This window comes from Epinephelus fuscoguttatus, linkage group LG13 (assembly GCF_011397635.1).
Source record: "Epinephelus fuscoguttatus linkage group LG13, E.fuscoguttatus.final_Chr_v1".
NCBI lineage: Eukaryota > Metazoa > Chordata > Actinopteri > Perciformes > Serranidae > Epinephelus > Epinephelus fuscoguttatus.
The window spans coordinates 36,023,058-36,043,048 of record NC_064764.1 but is presented as its reverse complement, the minus strand read 5'-3'; the positions used below and the strand labels follow the sequence as shown (position 1 = coordinate 36,043,048).

The window sequence follows — 19,991 nt, the reverse complement described above, 5'->3', positions numbered from 1 at the left end:
CTCTTCAACCTGTTGTTTCTATATATGTATCTATTCTTTCTTTCCAGGGCCTGACCAGAACAATATATTCAAAGCTCTTTGGTAGTGTGACAGCAGCAACATGGCAGAGGAAGAAGAAGACTGATAGTAGATCAATATCCCTCCTCTTTTTTTCTTTCTTTCAATGTGACGCTAAACATTTAAAGTTACATCTCAATCTGACAAGTTTCATTGGTTATAAAAATGTCAGCATGGCATTATTTAATCGTGATGAGAACAACTTCCACCCCAGGTAGAAGCTCATTTATACGGTCTGTGGTCGACGCGGGGGTCGAGCCTGCAGGAAGCTTTGATGAGGTCAGCTGCTTTAGTTCTGCCAAACTAAATCAAAATTTAAAAAGTCAATCATATAAATGTGACAGAAGGAGTGTCCAGTACACACACACATGGAAATGAGCCAGCTCTGACTATAAGCTTTATTAATGAGCCAAGTTATATTCTCAGAGTTCTTTTAGAGTTCTGTCAGACTAAAGTTCTCTCAGAGTTCTTTCAGAATTCTGTCAGACTAAAGTTCTCTCAGAGTTCTTTTAGGGTTCTATTAGAGCTCTGTCAGACTAAAGTTCTCTCAGAGTTCTTTTAGGGTTCTATTAGAATTCTGTCAACTAAAGTTCTCTCAGAGTTCTTTTAGGGTTCTATTAGAATTCTGTCAACTAAAGTTCTCTCAGAGTTCTTTTAGGGTTCTATTAGAATTCTGTCAGACTAAAGTTCTCTCAGAGTTCTTTTAGGGTTCTATTAGAATTCTGTCAGACTAAAGTTCTCTCAGAGTTCTTTTTGGGTTCTATTAGAATTCTGTCAGACTAAAGTTCTCTCAGAGTTCTTTTAGGGTTCTATTAGAATTCTGTCAACTAAAGTTCTCTCAGAGTTCTTTTAGGGTTCTATTAGAATTCTGTCAGACTAAAGTTCTCTCAGAGTTCTTTTAGGGTTCTATTAGAATTCTGTCAAATAAAGTTCTCTCAGAGTTTTTTTTGGGTTCTATTAGAGCTCTGTCAGACTAAAGTTCTCTCAGAGTTCTTTTAGGGTTCCATTAGAATTCTGTCAACTAAAGTTCTCTCAGAGTTCTTTTTGGGTTCTATTAGAATTCTCTCAACTAAAGTTCTCTCAGAGTTCTTATACGGTTCTATTAGAGCTCTGTCAGACTAAAGTTCTCTCAGAGTTCTTCTACGGTTCTATTAGAGTTCTGCCAAACTAAAGTTCTCTCAGAGTTCTTTTAGAGTTATATCAGAGTTTTGTCAAAATAAAGTTCTCTCAGAGTTCTTTTTGGGTTCTATTAGAGCTCTGTCAGACTAAAGTTCTCTCAGAGTTCTTTTTGGGTTCTATTAGAATTCTGTCAGACTAAAGTTCTCTCAGAGTTCTTTTTGGGTTCTATTAGAATTCTGTCAGACTAAAGTTCTCTCAGAGTTCTTTTAGGGTTCTATTAGAGCTCTGTCAGACTAAAGTTCTCTCAGAGTTCTTTTTGGGTTCTATTAGAATTCTGTCAGACTAAAGTTCTCTCAGAGTTCTTTTAGGGTTCTATTAGAGCTCTGTCAGACTAAAGTTCTCTCAGAGTTCTTTTTGGGTTCTATTAGAGTTCTGTCAAATAAAGTTCTCTCAGAGTTCTTTTAGGGTTCTATTAGAATTCTGTCAGACTAAAGTTCTCTCAGAGTTCTTTTAGGGTTCTATTAGAATTCTGTCAGACTAAAGTTCTCTCAGAGTTCTTTTTGGGTTCTATTAGAATTCTGTCAGACTAAAGTTCTCTCAGAGTTCTTTTAGGGTTCTATTAGAGCTCTGTCAGACTAAAGTTCTCTCAGAGTTCTTTTTGGGTTCTATTAGAATTCTGTCAGACTAAAGTTCTCTCAGAGTTCTTTTAGGGTTCTATTAGAGCTCTGTCAGACTAAAGTTCTCTCAGAGTTCTTTTTGGGTTCTCTTAGAGTTCTGTCAGACAAAAGTTCTCTCAGAGTTCTTTTTGGGTTCTATTAGAATTCTGTCAACTGAAGTTCTCTCAGAGTTCTTTTAGGGTTCTATTAGAATTCTGTCAACTAAAGTTCTCTCAGAGTTCTTTTAGGGTTCTATTAGAATTCTGTCAGACTAAAGTTCTCTCAGAGTTCTTTTTGGGTTCTATTAGAATTCTGTCAGACTAAAGTTCTCTCAGAGTTCTTTTAGGGTTCTATTAGAATTCTGTCAGACTAAAGTTCTCTCAGAGTTCTTTTAGGGTTCTATTAGAATTCTGTCAAATAAAGTTCTCTCAGAGTTTTTTTTTTGGGTTCTATTAGAGCTCTGTCAGACTAAAGTTCTCTCAGAGTTCTTTTTGGGTTCTATTAGAATTCTCTCAACTAAAGTTCTCTCAGAGTTCTTCTACGGTTCTATTAGAGCTCTGTCAGACTAAAGTTCTCTCAGAGTTCTTCTACGGTTCTATTAGAGTTCTGCCAAACTAAAGTTCTCTCAGAGTTCTTTTAGAGTTATATCAGAGTTTTGTCAAAATAAAGTTCTCTGAGTTCTGTTAGAGTTCCATTACAGTTCTGTCAAAGTAAAGTTCTCTTAGAGTTCTTTTAAAGTTCTATTAGAGTTCTGTCATAGTGACGTTCCCCCAGTGTTGTTTTAGAGTTCTCTTAATCGAGATGAGAACAACTTTCATCCCAAGTAGAAGCTCATTTATACGGTCCGTGGTCGATGCGGGGGTCGAGCCTGCAGGAAGCTTTGATGAGGTCAGCTGCTCACACGTCAGTCAGTCATCAGTTAATGATTTTGTGAAAAAAACCCCAACAACATCCAGGTGAAATTCCTGATCAAGTTCAAAGATTAAAAAGGATCAAAATTTAAAAAAGTCAATCATATAAATGTGACAGAAGGAGTGTCCAGTACACACACACATGAAAATGAGGCAGCTCTGACTATAAGCTTTATTAATGAGCCAAGTTATATTCTCAGCAGCTGCCTGCCCAGTCCAAAGAACACCTTGGCAAGTTTCTGACATCTGAGCCGACTCTGTCCTCAGTGGGGAGGAGATGGTGGAAGGTGGAGAGACGACTGCTCAACACCAACACACAACAACACTGGCTGTGTTTCACTGAGCCATCGCTGTGGTTCCAGCTGTGAAGAGCTGCTATCTGAAGCCTAAACAGGATCTGTTCCAAACCAGAACCAAGTGGTTTTTGTTCTTAACCCCAAACACACATTCACCACAGCACTGTTGGAGCATAGTGATAGAACTTACTATAACACACATATGTATCTAATGAAGAAATGTACAGTGTTTGTTCTGATGACTGAGTTCCACCTGCAGAACAGACTGACGTCAGAATTGATACTGTATGGGAACTGATTCAGAACCTGTTCTATTGGAACTCTGTAAAAGTTCTCTCAAGAGTTCTTTCAACTTTCTGTCACAGTTCTATAAATGTTCTATCAGAGTTCTGTTAATGTTCTGTAAGATTTTGGTCAAAATAAAGTTCTGACTGAACTGAAAGTTCTATTCTATATTCTATTCTATTGTGAAAGAGTTGTATTAGAGTTTGTTAAAACTGTCAGACTTTTATGAAGGTTCCATCAGTGTTCTGTCAAAGTTCTTTCTGGGTTTGGTCAAATAGCTCTGTAAAAGTATTATTAGAGTTCTGTCACAGTAAAGTTCTCTGGGTTCTTTTAGAGTTTGCTCAGAGTTATGTCAAAGTTCTGTCAGACGAAAATTCTCCCAGAGTTCTTTTAGAGTTTTATTAGAGTTCTGTCAGACTAAAGTTCTCCCAGAGTTCTTTTAGAGTTCTATTAGAGTTCTGTCAGACTAAAGTTCTCCCAGAGTTCTTTTAGAGTTTTATTAGAGTTCTGTCAGACTAAAGTTCTCCCAGAGTTCTTTTAGAGTTCTATTAGAGTTCTGTCAGACTAAAGTTCTCCCAGAGTTCTTTTAGAGTTCTATTAGCGTTCTGTCGAACTTAACTTCTCTCAGAGTTTTTTTTAGAATTTTATTGATGTTATGTCAGACTAAAGTTCTCCCAGAGTTCTTTTAGAATTTTATTAGAGTTCTGTCAGACTAAAGTTCTCCCAGAGCAGAGTTCTTTTAGAGTTCTATTAGAGTTCTGTCGAACTTAACTTCTCTCAGAGTTCTTTTAGAGTTCTACTGATGTTCTGTCAGACTAAAGTTCTCCCAGAGTTCTTTTAGAGTTCTGTCGAACTTAACTTCTCTCAGAGTTCTTTTAGAGTTCTATTGATGTTCTGTCAGACTAAAGTTCTCCCAGAGTTCTTTTAGAGTTCTGTCAGACTAAAGTTCTCTCAGAGTTCTTTTAGGATTCTATTAGAGTTCTGTCAGACTAAAGTTCTTCTGGAGTTCTCCCAGAGTTCTTTTTCAGAGTTTGTTTGGGTTCTATTAGAGCTCTGTCAGACTAAAGTTCTCTCAGAGTTCTTTTAGGGTTCTATTAGAATTCTGTCAACTCAAGTTTTCTCAGAGTTCTTGTGAGTTCTAGTAGAGTTCTGCCAAACTAAAGTTCTCTCAGAGTTCTTTTAGAGTTAATAATAGTTAATTTCAGTTAATATCAGAGTTTTGTCAAAATAAAGTTCTCTGAGTTCTATTAGAGTTACATTACAGTTCTGTCAAAATACAGTTCTCTTAGAGTTCTTTTAAGGTTCTAGTAGAGTTCTGTCATAGTGACGTTCCCCTAGTGTTGTTTTAGAGTTCTGCCACAGTTCTATTAAAGCTCTGTCAAAAAGTTCTCTCAGAGTTCTTTTAGGGTTCTAGTAGAGTTCTGTCATAGTAATGTTCTCTCAGAGTTCTTTTAGGGTTCTATTTGGGTTCTGTCACACTAAACTTTTCTCAGATTTCTGACATTGTTCTATCAGAGTTCCTTCAGACATAAGTTCTCTCACAGTTCCATATCGTGGTTCTTTTTTAATAACTTTATTACATTTTTGATAGTAGGCTATGTTGCGTTCAGGGGCTGCGCGCGCACTGTGACGTCTCGCGTGTGTTTCAGTGAGCTGCGCCGCGGTGGCTGACGGGATCGCTCCGCCGCTGGTGTGGACATGTCCGCCATGTTTTCCACGGTGCAGGGATCAGAGCAGCCCGGAGAAACGGCCCCAACGTCCCGTTAAACCCGTACGCCGGTTACCGGAGCACCGGACACCGATGAGCTCTGCTGCGGCGCCAACAGTCGCGTGCGGAGCCGATTGACGCCGGTATCGGTGCGGGGTTGTGGCGGGAGTCACGTTCCCTCGGACTGTCGCAAACAATGAGTAAACTCTCGTTCCGGGCGCGAGCGCTTGACGCCGCCAAACCGCTCCCGGTGTACCGCAACAGAGACGTGCCGGACCTGACCGACTGCGTGTCCATCAACCGGGCCGTCCCGCAGATGCCGACCGGGATGGAGAAAGAAGAAGAGCTGGTACGGACATGTTTTAATTTACACGTTAGCTCGGTGCTACGGCGGGATTCATGACGTGTTTACGTACAGTCCTGTCCGTAGGCTGTGGCCACTGTGAGTGAGTGTACGCAGTTTACGTAGTCATTACGTACAATGTGCGCTGTTAGCGTAGCGCCACTGAGGCGTTAGCGCTCTTTGTGGCTGTGACGTTCAAGTTTTTACGTAGTTGTCATGGCAACGGACGACGCAAAGTGTTCCGTGTTCCTGTCAACCGACCTAGCTGAAAGCTAATCAATGCTACATTAGCTTCAGTCCAGTTATAATAATAATAATTATCATTAGCTCTTTGACCACATGTACAGTTACATACTAAATACATATCTCTGTGTGTGTGTTGATAGACAGGCCCACAGTTAAAGGAGAAACACACAGGAAGTGATTTAATGTGGAGCCTCCAGGACAGCTTCAGTGTGTCCTCTGTTCTACATAGAGCCGTTATTTAATCAGCTGATCCGACAACATTAGATTAGATAGAAAGAAAAACAAACAGGACATCACACAGCGTCATAAATCACTGAGTAGATTTGGAGGTGTCGGTTTACACCTGACAGAAATGTTGGTGGAGAACAAAAGAATACTGTGCACATCTGTTTTCAGACAGATGTTGGAGAGATGAGCAGGAGATATGTCATATCTTTAGGCTCCATCACATGCTCAGTGAAATCAGAGGTCTGCACTATGAAGTCAGTGCAACTTACCCAGGATATATTTTAGATATCTGGCTTAACTAACCCCAACACTGTCCATCTGGATAACCGGTACTACAAAGCTGGTTATCAACTCGTTCAGTCAATTCTGGGTTTCCTATCCATCTACGAGTACGTTCATGTGAAAGAAGCAGGATGTTAATGACGAGTGACATCAACAGAACCATGAATGAAGATGTTCATATCATATGAGATGAAATAGTACTGAAAGTGTCTGCGACTACAAGAAAGTAAAATGTCGCGCTGTGGGATGTAAAAAATACTCTGTAATCTTGTAACATAAATGTGGAGATACTGAAAATACAATCCATATGTCACCGTTGGCCGAGACTTAAATTACGTGTAGGTATCACCAGGCTACATGTGACATTAGTACAGAATATTTTTTGATGTTTAGTTGGATGATTAAATAGTTTTAAAACCAGTGGAAATGAAGCCCTGAGACATTTATTCTACTGACCTATAACAATGTATAGGCTCCTCTTTTTTACCTGAGACTCCTGACTTTCATCCATGGATACTTTTTTCTTCAGAGATCTGATTTGTCAGACATCAGGAAGTTAACCTGCTCCAGAGCAGGTCAGCTGTTCAGCATCAGTTATCGTGGTGATTTATCCCAGTGTCCATGGTCGGCCTTAGGTCAAAATATTTTTGGAAAGTAAAGATATGGGTGAAAATTACAATTCTGTAATTACTGAAAAAGTCTCTAATAAAAGAGCATAAAAAACCTTTCTATATGCAAATACTTATTGTATATCGGCCGCCATCCAATTAAATGTACCCAAAAGGTCTGTCAGGCCGAGTGCAGCCAAGGAGGCTAAACAGAGACGCTCAAAGAGCACCTGAGCACCGTCCCTTTATTTCTACCACCATCAGCTGTAACCCTCCAACATTATAGCTTCAGTTCCACTGTGCATGTGTCACAACCCATCATCCCACAAGGTCATAGGGCGTGTCCCAGCCTCTTTTGAATAGGCTTAGACACAACTTACAGACGTACACCTGCACACTGCTAACTTTCAAAAATAATACATTTATTGTGAAGTTTTGGTAACTGGACCATCATCAGGCACAAAGAGAAGTCTTCTTCAGTTGAGGAGGGACTGTAAGATTGCAATCAGCTATATTCCCCACCAGCAGTTTGAAGGCGACAATACCAAACAGTTATTGACTACGTGACAAACCAACTACAGTGTTACGTTATGTTTAGGGCCCGACCGATATGGATTTTTTGGGGCCAATGCCGATTTTGATATTATAGAATGAAGAAATCCGATAATCGAGATACACACACATATATATATATATATATATATATATATATAAATTTTTACGTTTTTCAATTTAACCCCCCAAAATACCTGCTCGAAAACACTCGTTACAAAGATATAAATTGAAGGAAGAACATTTTACTATTTTCAAATACTTTTATTATCAGAAATTGTGTGGAACAAGCAGCATATGGACAATTTGAACACAAAAAAATCAAAAATATTATGTGCAAAAAGGCAGTAAACCTCTGGGAAATAAAATAATCATGCAAAGTCTATATGAATTAAAGACGCTGTATGTAAGAATGTGGCCAAAAAAGTTACTGCACTCAAATTCAAAATACTGCCGCGAGTTGTGTCCGCCCCCCTTCCCCTACAGATTCGAGGTTGCAGGACAGCGGCACGCTGGAGACTGATTTGTTTGCCCACGGGCGGCTGCCGTGGCAGGGCCGCGTTGCCGTGTCCTTGATCTTTGGTTTTCCAGCGGACCTTTTGAGCAAGTCTGGCTTCTCTGCTGCTAACGCTGCTGCCGGGATACAGCTGAGGAGGAGCCGGCTGCTCATGCTATGTACTGGGACACTGCTAATGCTGCTTGCTGTGCTGCTGTAGCTCAGTCGTAACTGTAACTGATGCTGAGACTCTACTGACTGCGTGACTGGTAGACGGCGGTGGGTGGTGCAACAGGCCAAAATACAAATTCAAAACATAAACATGATTTGCGGACCGTAAAATATTTTTTTAAATGCAAATATTCTGGCTGTACTATTGTTGTCGGTGAGATCAGTATGTTATATGAACATTATTCTCCTTAGTCTCTGTGACATATTAGGAGGATTTTACGACTATTTGCTTTATATTTCTTACATATAGCTCCTTTAAGACATTCACATGTATGTTCACAGTACCAGAGTTGTTCTTAATATTGCCAATTTAACAGAGGTAGGTAATAGTGCAAAAAGTAACACAAGGACATCATTTCTAAGTAAAACACCATATTCCCTGCATTTTATTAGTGATGAAAATATAAGTGTTAACATCGGCGTCAATCGGCCAACTTTTTATTCTCTAATGGCTATAATTGGCCGATTAAATCGGTCGGGCCCTAGTTATGTTCTTATAATTAAATGCTTGAAGTTCTAAAGGTTCAAATAAAATGCTTTCTCAGAATTTCCAGATCTTACTTGTATAATGTGTTTGCATGAAAAATGGAAGAACAGCATCAGTGCACAATCTTAAACCTTCAGAATAAAAACAGCAAAGCCTCCAAGATGCTCCTGGGCCAAACAAAGCATCAAAGTTCACATATCAAGAATCAAATTAGCCTCCACCTGATCAACACTGCGTTCTGTAAACTGAGCAGGTCCGTATGACAAAGATCCAACTGTCCAGTCACCAAAACATCACTATATATATAGAGAGAGATAAATGTTGGTCCAAAATCTTCCACAGGTGTAAAATTAAGTTGAGCTCAGCTGACTGTGAACGCTGCAACTTTTTATTCACTGTCATCCTCACCACAGCTTCCAGTGAGCTCTGACTCCTGTCTGGATCTGAAGTTATCAGACTGCTCCTGTTAGCGGTGTACAGATCTTATCTTAATGTATGAAGGAAACCACTTCCTCCACATGTTTATCCAGATGACTTGAGAACATACTGAGCCGTGCAGGTCGTTTCTGAGATGATCGCAGTGTTAAACAGTGACCGAGCTCTGTTAATAATTCAGATGACCTCACAGTGAACACGTCCACCACAGAAACCGACTGAGATCAGATTCTGAAACTCTTTCACATGACTTAACGAGGCTGTAAAGTTCTGTAGTCTCATTTAGCCACTTGTTAGCATCTGTGTTTATTTAAGACCCATAAAAGCTTCTAAATTCACAGTGGGGTATTCACTGACGTATTTTATGTCATATAGCAAAACATGAAAGTCTCTTCAGCTTGTGTTAACCACAGACCTTGTTTCAGACATCTAACCAAAAACACACTGACTTCAATACGATGAAACAGGAAGTGTGAACCTGCCAACTCATTTCTGGATTGTAGGACTCATTCCTGGAGAATATCACCACATAGAAGACACTCACTTTCCTAAAGAGGAGCTGCAGTCCACACAGCTCATCTTCCAACAGAGAGGGGTGCAGAAGCTCCCTGAAGCTGTTTGATAACTGACAAAAACACCAGAAGAAGAATTTTATATTAATATGTTATACTATGTCACTCACATCTCATGAGTCTCAAATCCTCCATTAGAGGTAGTCTATATGTGTCACACTCTGAGATCAGATGTCTGATCCAGATCAGACTCATAGAGAGGCGGATAGATCCAGAAATGTTCCAGATTGTTGGTGTGAACATTCATCGTGTGTGTTTGTGTGTTTCAGGAGCACCACCTTCAGAGGGCGATGTCGGCCCAGCAGGTGTTCAGGGAGAAGAAGGAGAACATGGTGATCCCTGTCCCTGAAGCAGAGAGTAACACCACCTACTACGACCGTCTGTACAAAGGAGAGGTCAAAGTTCCCAAACAGCTCATCCACATTCAGCGTGAGTGCTCCTGCACCGCAGAGTCACTACTGCACTACCAGATACCAAAGTTTACTTGTCAGAATCGGATCAAGACCAAATAATGTTGATCTCTACCTACAGATGTAGACTGGGACAGGTAGACTGGTTCCAGTCATGATATGTTCAAAGAATCAGTGGTGTGTTCAGGTGTTCAGGAAATGTGTGTTCTTTTTGTGGTTCTGCAGCTCTGGGTCTGGACCAGGAGCAGCCAGACTATGACATGGACTCGGAGGACGAGACGCTGCTCAACAGACTCAACAGAAAGATGGAGATCAAACCTTTGCAGTTTGAGACCATGGTGGATCGACTGGAGAAGGCCAGCACACACCAGGTAACACTGAACACACACCAGGTCACACTGAACACACACCAGGACATTGATTCCCAACTGTTCCAGGATAGCAATGGCGGTTTTAACTCAGAGTCCGCCCCGCCAAAGAGTCGGAGGGGCAACGTGGAACGCGGAACTAAATCGTCTCAACCAGTTGCCGGTCGGACCACTTAAAGCGGCGCACCCACTGAAAACACGAGTAGAGTATTGTGTGGCTGTTTTTAAGACAGCTCTTAACCTGCACGGCAACACACAGCACCATTGAAGTAAGCTCTGAAAACTTTCTCGTTCTCATTTGGCTCATGGAAGTTACATGTCACACCATGTTGATGTAGACATGTGAAATACGATCCGGAATTTTCATGGGTGTTTTATTGTGAAAATTGACCAGATACTCTTGTCTTTTCTGCACCTGGCTTCCTGTTTGACTCATCTGGTCTGTGCAAATTGATGTGCTGTCGCGCGGCGTCCATCAGAAATAGACCTGGCACGTGTTTTTAGCGGAGCGGAGCGCTGAGCCGCTTCTAGGCCGTGGCTGGTGGACCTTACAGCTTACATGGACTTGAATGACCGCTATTAGCTCTGCACCTTGGCCGGATCGAAGAATATTGTGTCTGCCCATGATTTAAAATAATAAAATAGCCCTCCATTAGTACGTTAGTCATGTTTCTTTTGATTACTGAAATGTTTAACCACTAATCCTTAGCCGTATTTTAAGTGTAACCCTTTACCATAACATACCACTAGTGTTTTTATCAGTAAAAGTAGAACATTTCTCACATATAAAAAGCACAAAGATGTTGAAATCTAGGCATATTCTGCCATCCTAACTTGGCTCTCAGAATTCACCAGATTGATGCCTTTAAATCAAAAAGATACAAACTTTTCTCCTGGGGAGCATGCCCCCTGACCCCCCTACAGGGTTGGACATATGTCCATATATATTTTATTGTTCAGACTTAGATATTTGACCCTACTTGTATGTGCCCCTGTATCAAAAGGACTGGCCCTAGCTTGGCCCCCCCCATTGAAACTGGCCTAGAACTGCCACTGCATGATAGGGATCCAGAATTCTCCTTAGTCATTATTTCAAGGTCCACACAGTTTAAAATATTCAGCGTCTTTCCTGCGTTTGCCATGTCAGATTCAGATTCATACTCAGGGTGAGTCAGAGTAAGACAGAGGTAGCTACAGACTCAGGGTGAGTCCCAGTAGGATGGAGGAAGCTGCAGACACAGACCAAGGATGAGTCCGAGAAAGATGGAGACAGTTGCACACACAAACCCAGGGTGAGTGTGAGTGGGACAGTGGCAGCTGCACACAGAGACTGAGGGTGAGTCTGAGTGAGATGGAGGAAGCTGCAGACTCAAAGTGAGTCCGAGTGAGACGGTGGCTGCTGCACACACAAACCCAGGGTGAGTCTGAGTAAGACGGGGGAAGCTACAGACTCCGACCCAAGGTTAGTCTGAATGAGACAGGGGCAGCTGCAGACACAGACTGAGGGTGAGGCTGAGTAAGACGGGGGAAGCTGCTAGGAGGAAGAGAGGCTTCACTAGGTCAGAAGCTGATACAGAATACGACAGTCTCTGGCTCCTGTTTGATAATTTGGTGTTGGCAAAAAAAAATGTTGCACATTTCTCATCTGTCGTTGGCGTAATTAGCATGCAGTAGCTCAGAGGGCTAACCTGGTCGGTGTCACCCTGAGCGTTCTGCTGAACCCCGTTCAAACTCTATATTGTGTCCTCATCTGATTTCTGTGGTTGTGGTTCTGTCCTCAGCTGGTGTCTCTGTCAGAGGCGAAACTGCTTCTGAATGAGGATGACTACTTGCTGAAGTCGGTGTATGATTACTGGGTGAGGAAGAGGAAGAACTGTCGGGGTCCGTCACTGATTCCTCAAATCAAACAGGAGAAGAGAGACGGCTCCACCAACAACGACGCCTACGTGGCCTTCAGACGGAGGACCGAGAAGATGCAGACCAGGAAGGTTAGTCCGCCTCTCTGTCCGCCATGTGGCTTTTATTTTAACTTGCTGATTGTTTTCTGGATTCATAAACAGAAGGCTTAAAATATATAAATTAATAAAATGTCAGAAAACGGAAATAAAAAACACATAATGACATTTTAACAGAGTCATAAGAGACGAGCTCCCATGTCTCATTTTGTCCTTTTAAGATATAAAAAGTTGAAGTAAAACTCAAATCAGCTCAGGTGCGTTTAATAAAAATGATGTCGAGTTTATGTTTAACTGTGATGTTCCTCTGATGTATTTCAGAACCGTAAGAATGACGAGGCGTCGTACGAGAAGATGCTGAGGCTGAGGAGAGAGTTCAGTCGGACTGTCACCATCCTGGAGATGATCAAGAGAAGAGAGAAGTCCAAGAGGGAGCTGCTGCACCTCACTCTGGAGGTGGTGGAGAGGAGGTGGGTTCACATACAGAACACATGACAAACCCTAGAGGTGGAGAAATAAGCTCACATTGATCTTGTAGAAAGCAGTGAAATTACTCTTTAAACTGATGAGAGGTGAGGTGAGGTCAGTTCATGTTTCATGTGTTTGAAGTTATGTTGATGTTTTTGTGTGTTCAGGTTTCAGATGGAAGATTTCAGCGGAGACACTCTCAAAGAGGTTTCACAACCTCTGCTGGAGAAACACGTGTACAGCACCCCAGTTACTCTGAACAACAGCAACAAGATCAAGGTACTGACACTTCATATACACCTGTCTGTCAAAGCTCAAGTGAAGGAAAACATGGTGGAAATATTTCTGTTTCATGTATAAATTGGCCTCTCGACAAACGCTGCGCACACGCTACCTCAGGTGTACACAGAAACGATGACACCCAGAAGTCTCAGATAACGTAGCTGATGAATCTTAAATTAGCGGGTGCACACCTGTCAGGAATCTAATGGTCATTTTGTGGCACGCTTATTTTGTGCACAAAGTAAAAGCATTTTTATACAGATCAGTGACTGAGGTCCAGTAAGATGAATGTTTCACTCTCCTCGTTGCCCCGTCTGTGTTTCAGATGCAGAAGAAGCAGCTCTTTGTCAAAGACGAGCTTTCCTTTGACCTGCTCAGGCCAAAGAAGAAGAACGTGAGACGGGACAGGTTGTGTCCTCCACAGAGACGTCCCGGTCGCCCTCTCGGTCCCTTCACCGTCAACAAGGCTGACATCAAACAGTATGACTTCCACAGCTCCGGAGAAGAAGACAGTCCTCCACCACCACTGGTCAGCTCCTCATCTTCACCTTATTTTCTTTTACAGTTTATTTTTGTTGCTGTAGCTAACCTCAGATAGAGTCTCTGCAGTTTGCTCAGTGTGTTAGGCCCTTGTATTTTAACCATGTATACACAGGGTTGCAGTGTTAATCAGTTGTACTCTTAATTAATTTCGGTTTATTTCAACCTGTCTCCTATCATCCTAAATTTGTTTCATGTGACTAGTGACATAAAAATAATAGTTAGCATGTTAACCGTTAGCCTAGATACAGCTGGGGCACATAGTAGCGCCACACCTGTTAAAACGCAAGTGAACGGGCAACCTTCAAGTGCAAAGTTAGTCGACTAAACAAGCTTTTTTTCCACAAAGACCGCCTCATATCGTTAGGATAAATGTCTGAGAACATATAGAAAACGACATGTAAACGTGTTGTCTTACCTTACCGGTGTGCTGCCATGTTTGTTTACCATTTAGCTCTGCTTTCCAAAGCGCTGCCGAAATATCGCGAGAACAAGCAGCGATCTCATACCGTGCCTGAAATCTCGCCAGCTCTAGATAAAGCCCAGCTGGATACTACTCCAGGTGGAGGTGTCTCGTCCTCGGTCACATCCAGACCTTGAAAATAAGGCTGCAACCAGTCCCATTCCTTGCAACAGAGGCATTCCTCTTCTGTGGGCACTGGGGCACAGCATTCACAGGTACACCACCAATCTCCAGAGCTACGCAGCCTTGCAGCAGCCATTCCTCCTCTCTCGTCCTCTACCTGTTGCGCCTCTCTCTCACCTCTGCCGTTCTTCAATTTCACGAAGCTCTTCGTCAGTGTATTCTGGCTCAAATAAATAAGGGCGGCCATCAAACTCTGCAAAATCAAATTCCTCCTCCACAAAGTCGAAGTCTGGCAAAAAGTCAGCCATTATTCTATAAATCTTTCATAAAATAAATGAATGAACTTTTCAGGCTACTGTCCGGTTCTGCCTTCCAGCTGTTGCTGCTTGTTCTCGTCAGATTTCAGGCACGGTATGAGATCGCTGCTTGTTCTCGCTATATTTCGCCCGCGCTTTGGAAAGCAGAGCTAGATGGTAAACAAAGATGGCAGCACACCGGTAAGGTAAGACAACACGTTTACATGTCGTTTTCTATATGTTCTCTGACATTTATCCTAACGATATGAGACGGTCTTTGTGGAAAAAAAGCTTGTTTAGTGGACTAACTTTGCACTTGAAGGTTGCCCGTTCACTTACGTTTTAACAGGTCTGATGCTACTATGCGCCCCGGCTGTATCTAGGCTAACGGCTAACATGCTAACTATTATTTTTATGTTACTAGTCACTTGAAACAAATTTAGGACGATAGGAGACAGGTTGAAATAAACTGAAATTTCCCTTTAAGATCTTACTTAGAGAAGGAACAAACTGCTGTTTCTTGTTTCCTCCAGCAGGTGTCACTGTTTATCAACCTAAGCTTTACTTTGAGTCCAGAAGCTTTGTGTTAATGTTGTGACTGTTGTTGTGATTGTGCCTCATGTGAGCATTTAATTCTTGATTTTACCCAGTGTTCCCACATGAATGGCTTTTTATCTATTTTCATTTGGTGTTAAAACATTTATAAGCTTTAGACGTGAGGAAGGGGCTGTTCTTGTTAAATGGTGTGCCTGGCTCTAAGTTCCTCAAACAGAAGACAGTACAGGATTTCTAAATGGCAAACGAATTACTTTTTTAGACAAGTTATGAGTAGAATATTGACTTTTTCTGAGTCATTTTAGTTCAGCTGTTTCTCTATGGAAAATGTTCAGCATTGATGTCGACCACAGTGTACTCTGAGAAAAGGCTTTAAGTTCTGAGTGAACTCTCCTCCTGCGCCAGAAGTCCTTGTCATCACCATATTACACTGCACCATACTGAGTGCATTATAATATAATAAAACATAATTGAATATAATACAATATAATGTAATGTGAGTGTCTCTGTGTGTCCTCAGTCTCCTCCGTCTTCACCTGATGAGGAAAATAATCCTGATGGAGTTTTTGTCTTCAGGAGAAAAGCTGGATGTCAATACCTCTCTGTGAGTCTCCACTCTTTTATTTTACACTTAGTACTACTGTAACTACTTTTGTTTACACATCAGGGGTTAATAAACAACAATAAACAGGTGTGTTTGTTTGTGCAGCCTCGTACGGAGCAGACGGGTGGAGAGGAACATCCAGAGCACCGTCACTCTCTGACTGAACTGAGTCTGCCTCCTCATTGGACAGGACTGAGCCGGCGCAGGATAGGACGAGGGGGCAGGTAACACTGAGTTTATATGATCCATTATATAATGAGAATGATACATATTGTTTGAAGCTGAAGTCTGGTGTTGGTCTCTCTGTGGTCAGGATCATCCTGGACCGAGCCTCCTCAGGTCTGGATCCAGCACTGAGGCAGCTGGACTCTTTATCCAGGACCAGTCCCTGCCTCCACAGTGACCCAGTAAGAACCAGCGCCCCCTCCCTGACTGAAGTCCTCAACAACATCCAGGCCCTGAGGAGGCTGTGCTTCAGAGCCAGACCGCTTCAGGACCAGAGGGAGGGCGGCAGGAGGACCACAGAGTCCTTCATGGAGGACAGAAGACTCACCTGTTGTCTGTCACCCCACAGCAACTCAGGTGAGTCAGGAAACTGGTCCTGGTCCCAGTCACAGTCTCTCTCAGTACTGTGGTATATATGCTCACCACCAGGACACCTCCCGCTGAATGTGTGTGTGTGTGTGTGTGTGTGTGTGTGTGTGTGTGTGTGTGTGTGTGTGTGTGTGTTAGCAGGAGGCATCACAGAGGAGCAGTACCACAGTCACCAACAGCAGCTGGTCCAGATGCAGAAGCAACAACTGGAACAGCTGCAGCGACAGAATGTCACTGCTCCGTACAGACACAACACACAGGTAACATATATATATTCATTATATATGTCACCACGAAATATAAATCATACATGAAAATAAACTGACTGATCTCCTATCCTATCCTGGTCTGTCCTGTCCTGGTCTGTCTCTAGTCAACCAGGTCCACTGACTCTAGTTCAAAGACTCTGGACTCTGCCAGTGCTCAGTTTGCAGCCTCAGCAGTGATCAGCGCTCCTCCTCCAGCTCACAGTCACGTCAACAGTGAGAACAGACCATACAAGGCCAGCGTCAACGGAGTCCATCCTTCAGGTGAGTCTCCTCACCTGTCAGAGCCTCACAGGGTTAACTGATGCTTCTTTACAGTGTGCCTGTGTTGCATCTTTGATGATGTTAAACTCCTCTTCCTCCTCCTCAGGTCCCTTCAGGCCTCCGTACTCTTCCTCCTCGTCTCTCAGCAGATCAGGGCTTTCAGCTCGGGGGTCGCTCCACTCCTCCTCCTCCTCCTCCTCCTCCTCTTCCTCCTCTTCCTCCCATCAGTCTCTTCCCAACCAGAGGAGTCAGGTGGGAGCTGTCTCCCCTGCCCATCCCCACACTGCTCGAACCTCCGCACCCCCAACGTCTGCCTTAAAGCTCGCCACCGTCGCCGCCAACCTCGACCGAGTGCCCAAAGTCTCCACTGCCAGGTAAACGCCACCTACACAAACCTGTGGAATAAAACATTGCCTACACACATGTCCAGGTAAATGCTACCAACGTACATCTGTTCAGATATAGACCACCCACATACACCTGTCCATATAAACACTACCCACGTACACCTGTCTATATAAACACTACCCACATACACCTGTCCATATAAACACCACCCACATACACCTGTCCATATAAACACTACCCACATACACCTGTCCATATAAACACTACCCACATACACCTGTCTATATAAACACTACCCACATACACCTGTCCATATAAACACCACCCACATACACCTGTCTAGGGATGGGCAGCACAAGCAAAAACACTATTCGAAAATCGTGGCAACTATTCAACAATTTTTCGAATAATCGAAAAATCGATTTTTCAAAAATAAAACGACTATTCGAAATTCGAAAATCATGACCCATCCCTACACCTGTCCATGTAAACACTACCCACATACACCTGTCCATGTAAACACTGCCTACATACACCTGTGCGGGTAATCGCCACCCACATACACCTGTCCATGTTAACACCACCCACATACACCTGTCCAGGTAATCGCCACCCACATACACCTGTCCATGTAAACACCACCCACATACACCTGTCCATGTAAACACCACCTACATATACCTGTCTGGGTAAACACCACCTACATACACCTGTGCGGGTAAACGCCACCCACATACACCTGTCCATGTAAACGTCACCCACATACACCTGTCCATGTAAACGTCACCCACATACACCTGTCCATGTAAACACCACCTACATATACCTGTCTGGGTAAACACCACCTACATACACCTGTGCGGGTAAACGCCACCCACATACACCTGTCCATGTAAATGTCACCCACATACACCGGTCCATGTAAACATCACCCACATACGCACTTGTCCATGTAAACACCACCCACATACACCTGTCCATGTAAACACCACCCACATACGCACCTGTCCATGTAAACACCACCCACATACGCACCTGTCCACGTAAACACCACCCACATACACCTGTCCATGTAAACACCACCCACATACACCTGTCCATGTAAACACCACCCACATACACCTGTCCATGTAAACGTCACCCACATACACCTGTCCATGTAAACATCACCCACATACGCACTTGTCCATGTAAACATCACCCACATTCGCACTTGTCCATGTAAACACCGCCCACATTCGCACTTGTCCATGTAAACACCGCCCACATACACCTGTCCATGTAAACGTCACCCACGTACACCTGTCCATGTAAACGTCACCCACATACACTTGTACACCTGTTGTTCTGTCAACCAACATGGACAGCAGCATGTTACTGTGGATAAGGATTATGTTCAGGACCAGGATCAGGATTAAGGTTAGGATCAGTATCAGATTTAGGATCAGGAAAAAGATAAGGATCAGGATCAGGATCAGGAGGATCAGGATCAGTGAAACTTTGACAACAGAGTTTAAGTAAAACATCCTGATTTATTTTTATCTTTGATCTGAAACACCTAAACGATCTCTGCTGGCAAACTGGGGGAAGTGATGTCATGAGTGATGTCATCGCTGATGTATAACTCTGGTTATTTTCCTGACAGAGATTCTCACGAGTCAGAGAGACTTCTGAATGGATTGTCGGAGACGACGCTGCCAATGGAGGTCACATAACATCATATCCCATCATCCCCTGCTCCTCCTCCCATCACCTCCTCCTCCACAGTGTCTGACCGGTGAATGTGACACGCCGTGACCTCCAGAAGAAGAAGAAGAATCAGAACATTTTAGTGTGGACGATGATATTATTATTATTGTTATTATAATTATTATTATTACTGTTGTACAGTTTGTAAATGTATTTTGATGTAAAATAGGTTTTGTTTCATCAGTTTAGTTTCTGAATCAGATTATCATCATGTGACTGCAGAATCAACTCTGATTGGTTCACAACAAATCCTGAATCTTCGCTCTGATTGGACCGTGATGAGTCTGTATCTTCGCTCTGATTGGTTATTTATTTGTAATGTTTACATTTTGTATTTCGTTAAAAATCATTTTCCAAAGATGGACTTAATTTGACAGATGTAAGGATGTTTCTGTGACGTCATGATTTAGTTCATATTTTTTAAATGTTTCTTGAAGAATCTCTCCATGGCCTTCTGATCATTTACACCCACATTGAAATAAAGATATGCATCCTGTAAAAACAGACGCGGATCTGCAGCTGGAATACAAAAGTTTTTTATATTTTTAAACTTGTCGGAGGTGAAGTCGGACAGACGCTGATCAGATGTGTGTGAACTGAAGCTCTGACAGGTTTCACTGTTTCTATTTTGTCCGTCAGTATGAATCATGAAGTGTGTGTGTCGGCTGGTTCACACACTCTGTTCGCTCTGTTTGTGTTTCAGATATAAAATGCTGAGAAATAAAAATGCATCACACTGATGGCTCTTAAACATTGTGGTTTATTTAAGTTTGTAAATAAAAACAATAAATGCTTCAGATTTTTAACCTTTTTTTTTTTACTAAAAATCCTGTTTGTACAATCAGTGTGTTTAAATACGAGGATGAGGAGTTTGTACTTAGATATTTCCATACTTGTCTGCTGCATCTCAGCTTCAGTTATTTTGTATTAATAATTAATACATTTGTGTAAATTTTCAGTGCAGTAAAAGTACATTTTCATGCAATGTGCTGCGTTAGAAGTAGATAATACTTTTTCATTTATTTATTTTTATTTTTTTTGTTTAGTCCAGTTGAAGGCGAGGGTTACCACCACTGATGATGTTAAATAATTTAAACATTTTACATTATTTAAATATATAAAAATGTAACATGAGATGTGTTTTTCTATATTCTTCCTCTTATTAATATTATGACTATTATGATAAATACTGCT

The 19,991-nt window shown here is 42.2% G+C and overlaps 1 protein-coding gene across 2 annotated transcripts; it reads left to right on the top strand.

Annotated features, from left to right (window-relative positions):
- Window positions 1-5,007: 5,007 nt before the first annotated feature.
- On the top strand, window positions 5,008-19,537 carry epc2 (enhancer of polycomb homolog 2 (Drosophila)). 2 transcript variants are annotated; one of them, XM_049594338.1, is made up of 14 exons: window positions 5,008-5,381; window positions 9,782-9,941; window positions 10,148-10,293; window positions 12,072-12,278; window positions 12,567-12,715; window positions 12,881-12,992; window positions 13,321-13,524; window positions 15,493-15,576; window positions 15,682-15,800; window positions 15,890-16,158; window positions 16,312-16,430; window positions 16,544-16,700; window positions 16,807-17,074; window positions 18,694-19,537. In XM_049594338.1, the coding sequence occupies exons 1-14, from the start codon at window positions 5,229-5,231 to the stop codon at window positions 18,761-18,763; spliced, it is 2,217 nt and encodes a 738-aa protein (XP_049450295.1). In that variant the 5' UTR covers window positions 5,008-5,228; the 3' UTR covers window positions 18,764-19,537. The 2 variants fall into 2 exon arrangements, with proteins under 2 accessions (XP_049450295.1, XP_049450294.1); XM_049594337.1 differs by having other exon boundaries at window positions 16,309-16,430.
- Window positions 19,538-19,991: the final 454 nt, after the last annotated feature.

Excerpts from the sequence above, each read along its gene's own strand:
- epc2 (XM_049594337.1), top strand. The coding sequence starts at position 5,229 with ATGAGTAAACTCTCGTTCCGGGCGCGAGCGCTTGACGCCGCCAAACCG. Across the intron at positions 12,993-13,320 it reads ACAACAGCAACAAGATCAAG|ATGCAGAAGAAGCAGCTCTT; the intron begins GTACTGACACTT and ends TCTGTGTTTCAG. Across the intron at positions 16,159-16,308 it reads GTCACCCCACAGCAACTCAG|CAGGAGGCATCACAGAGGAG; the intron begins GTGAGTCAGGAA and ends TGTGTGTGTTAG.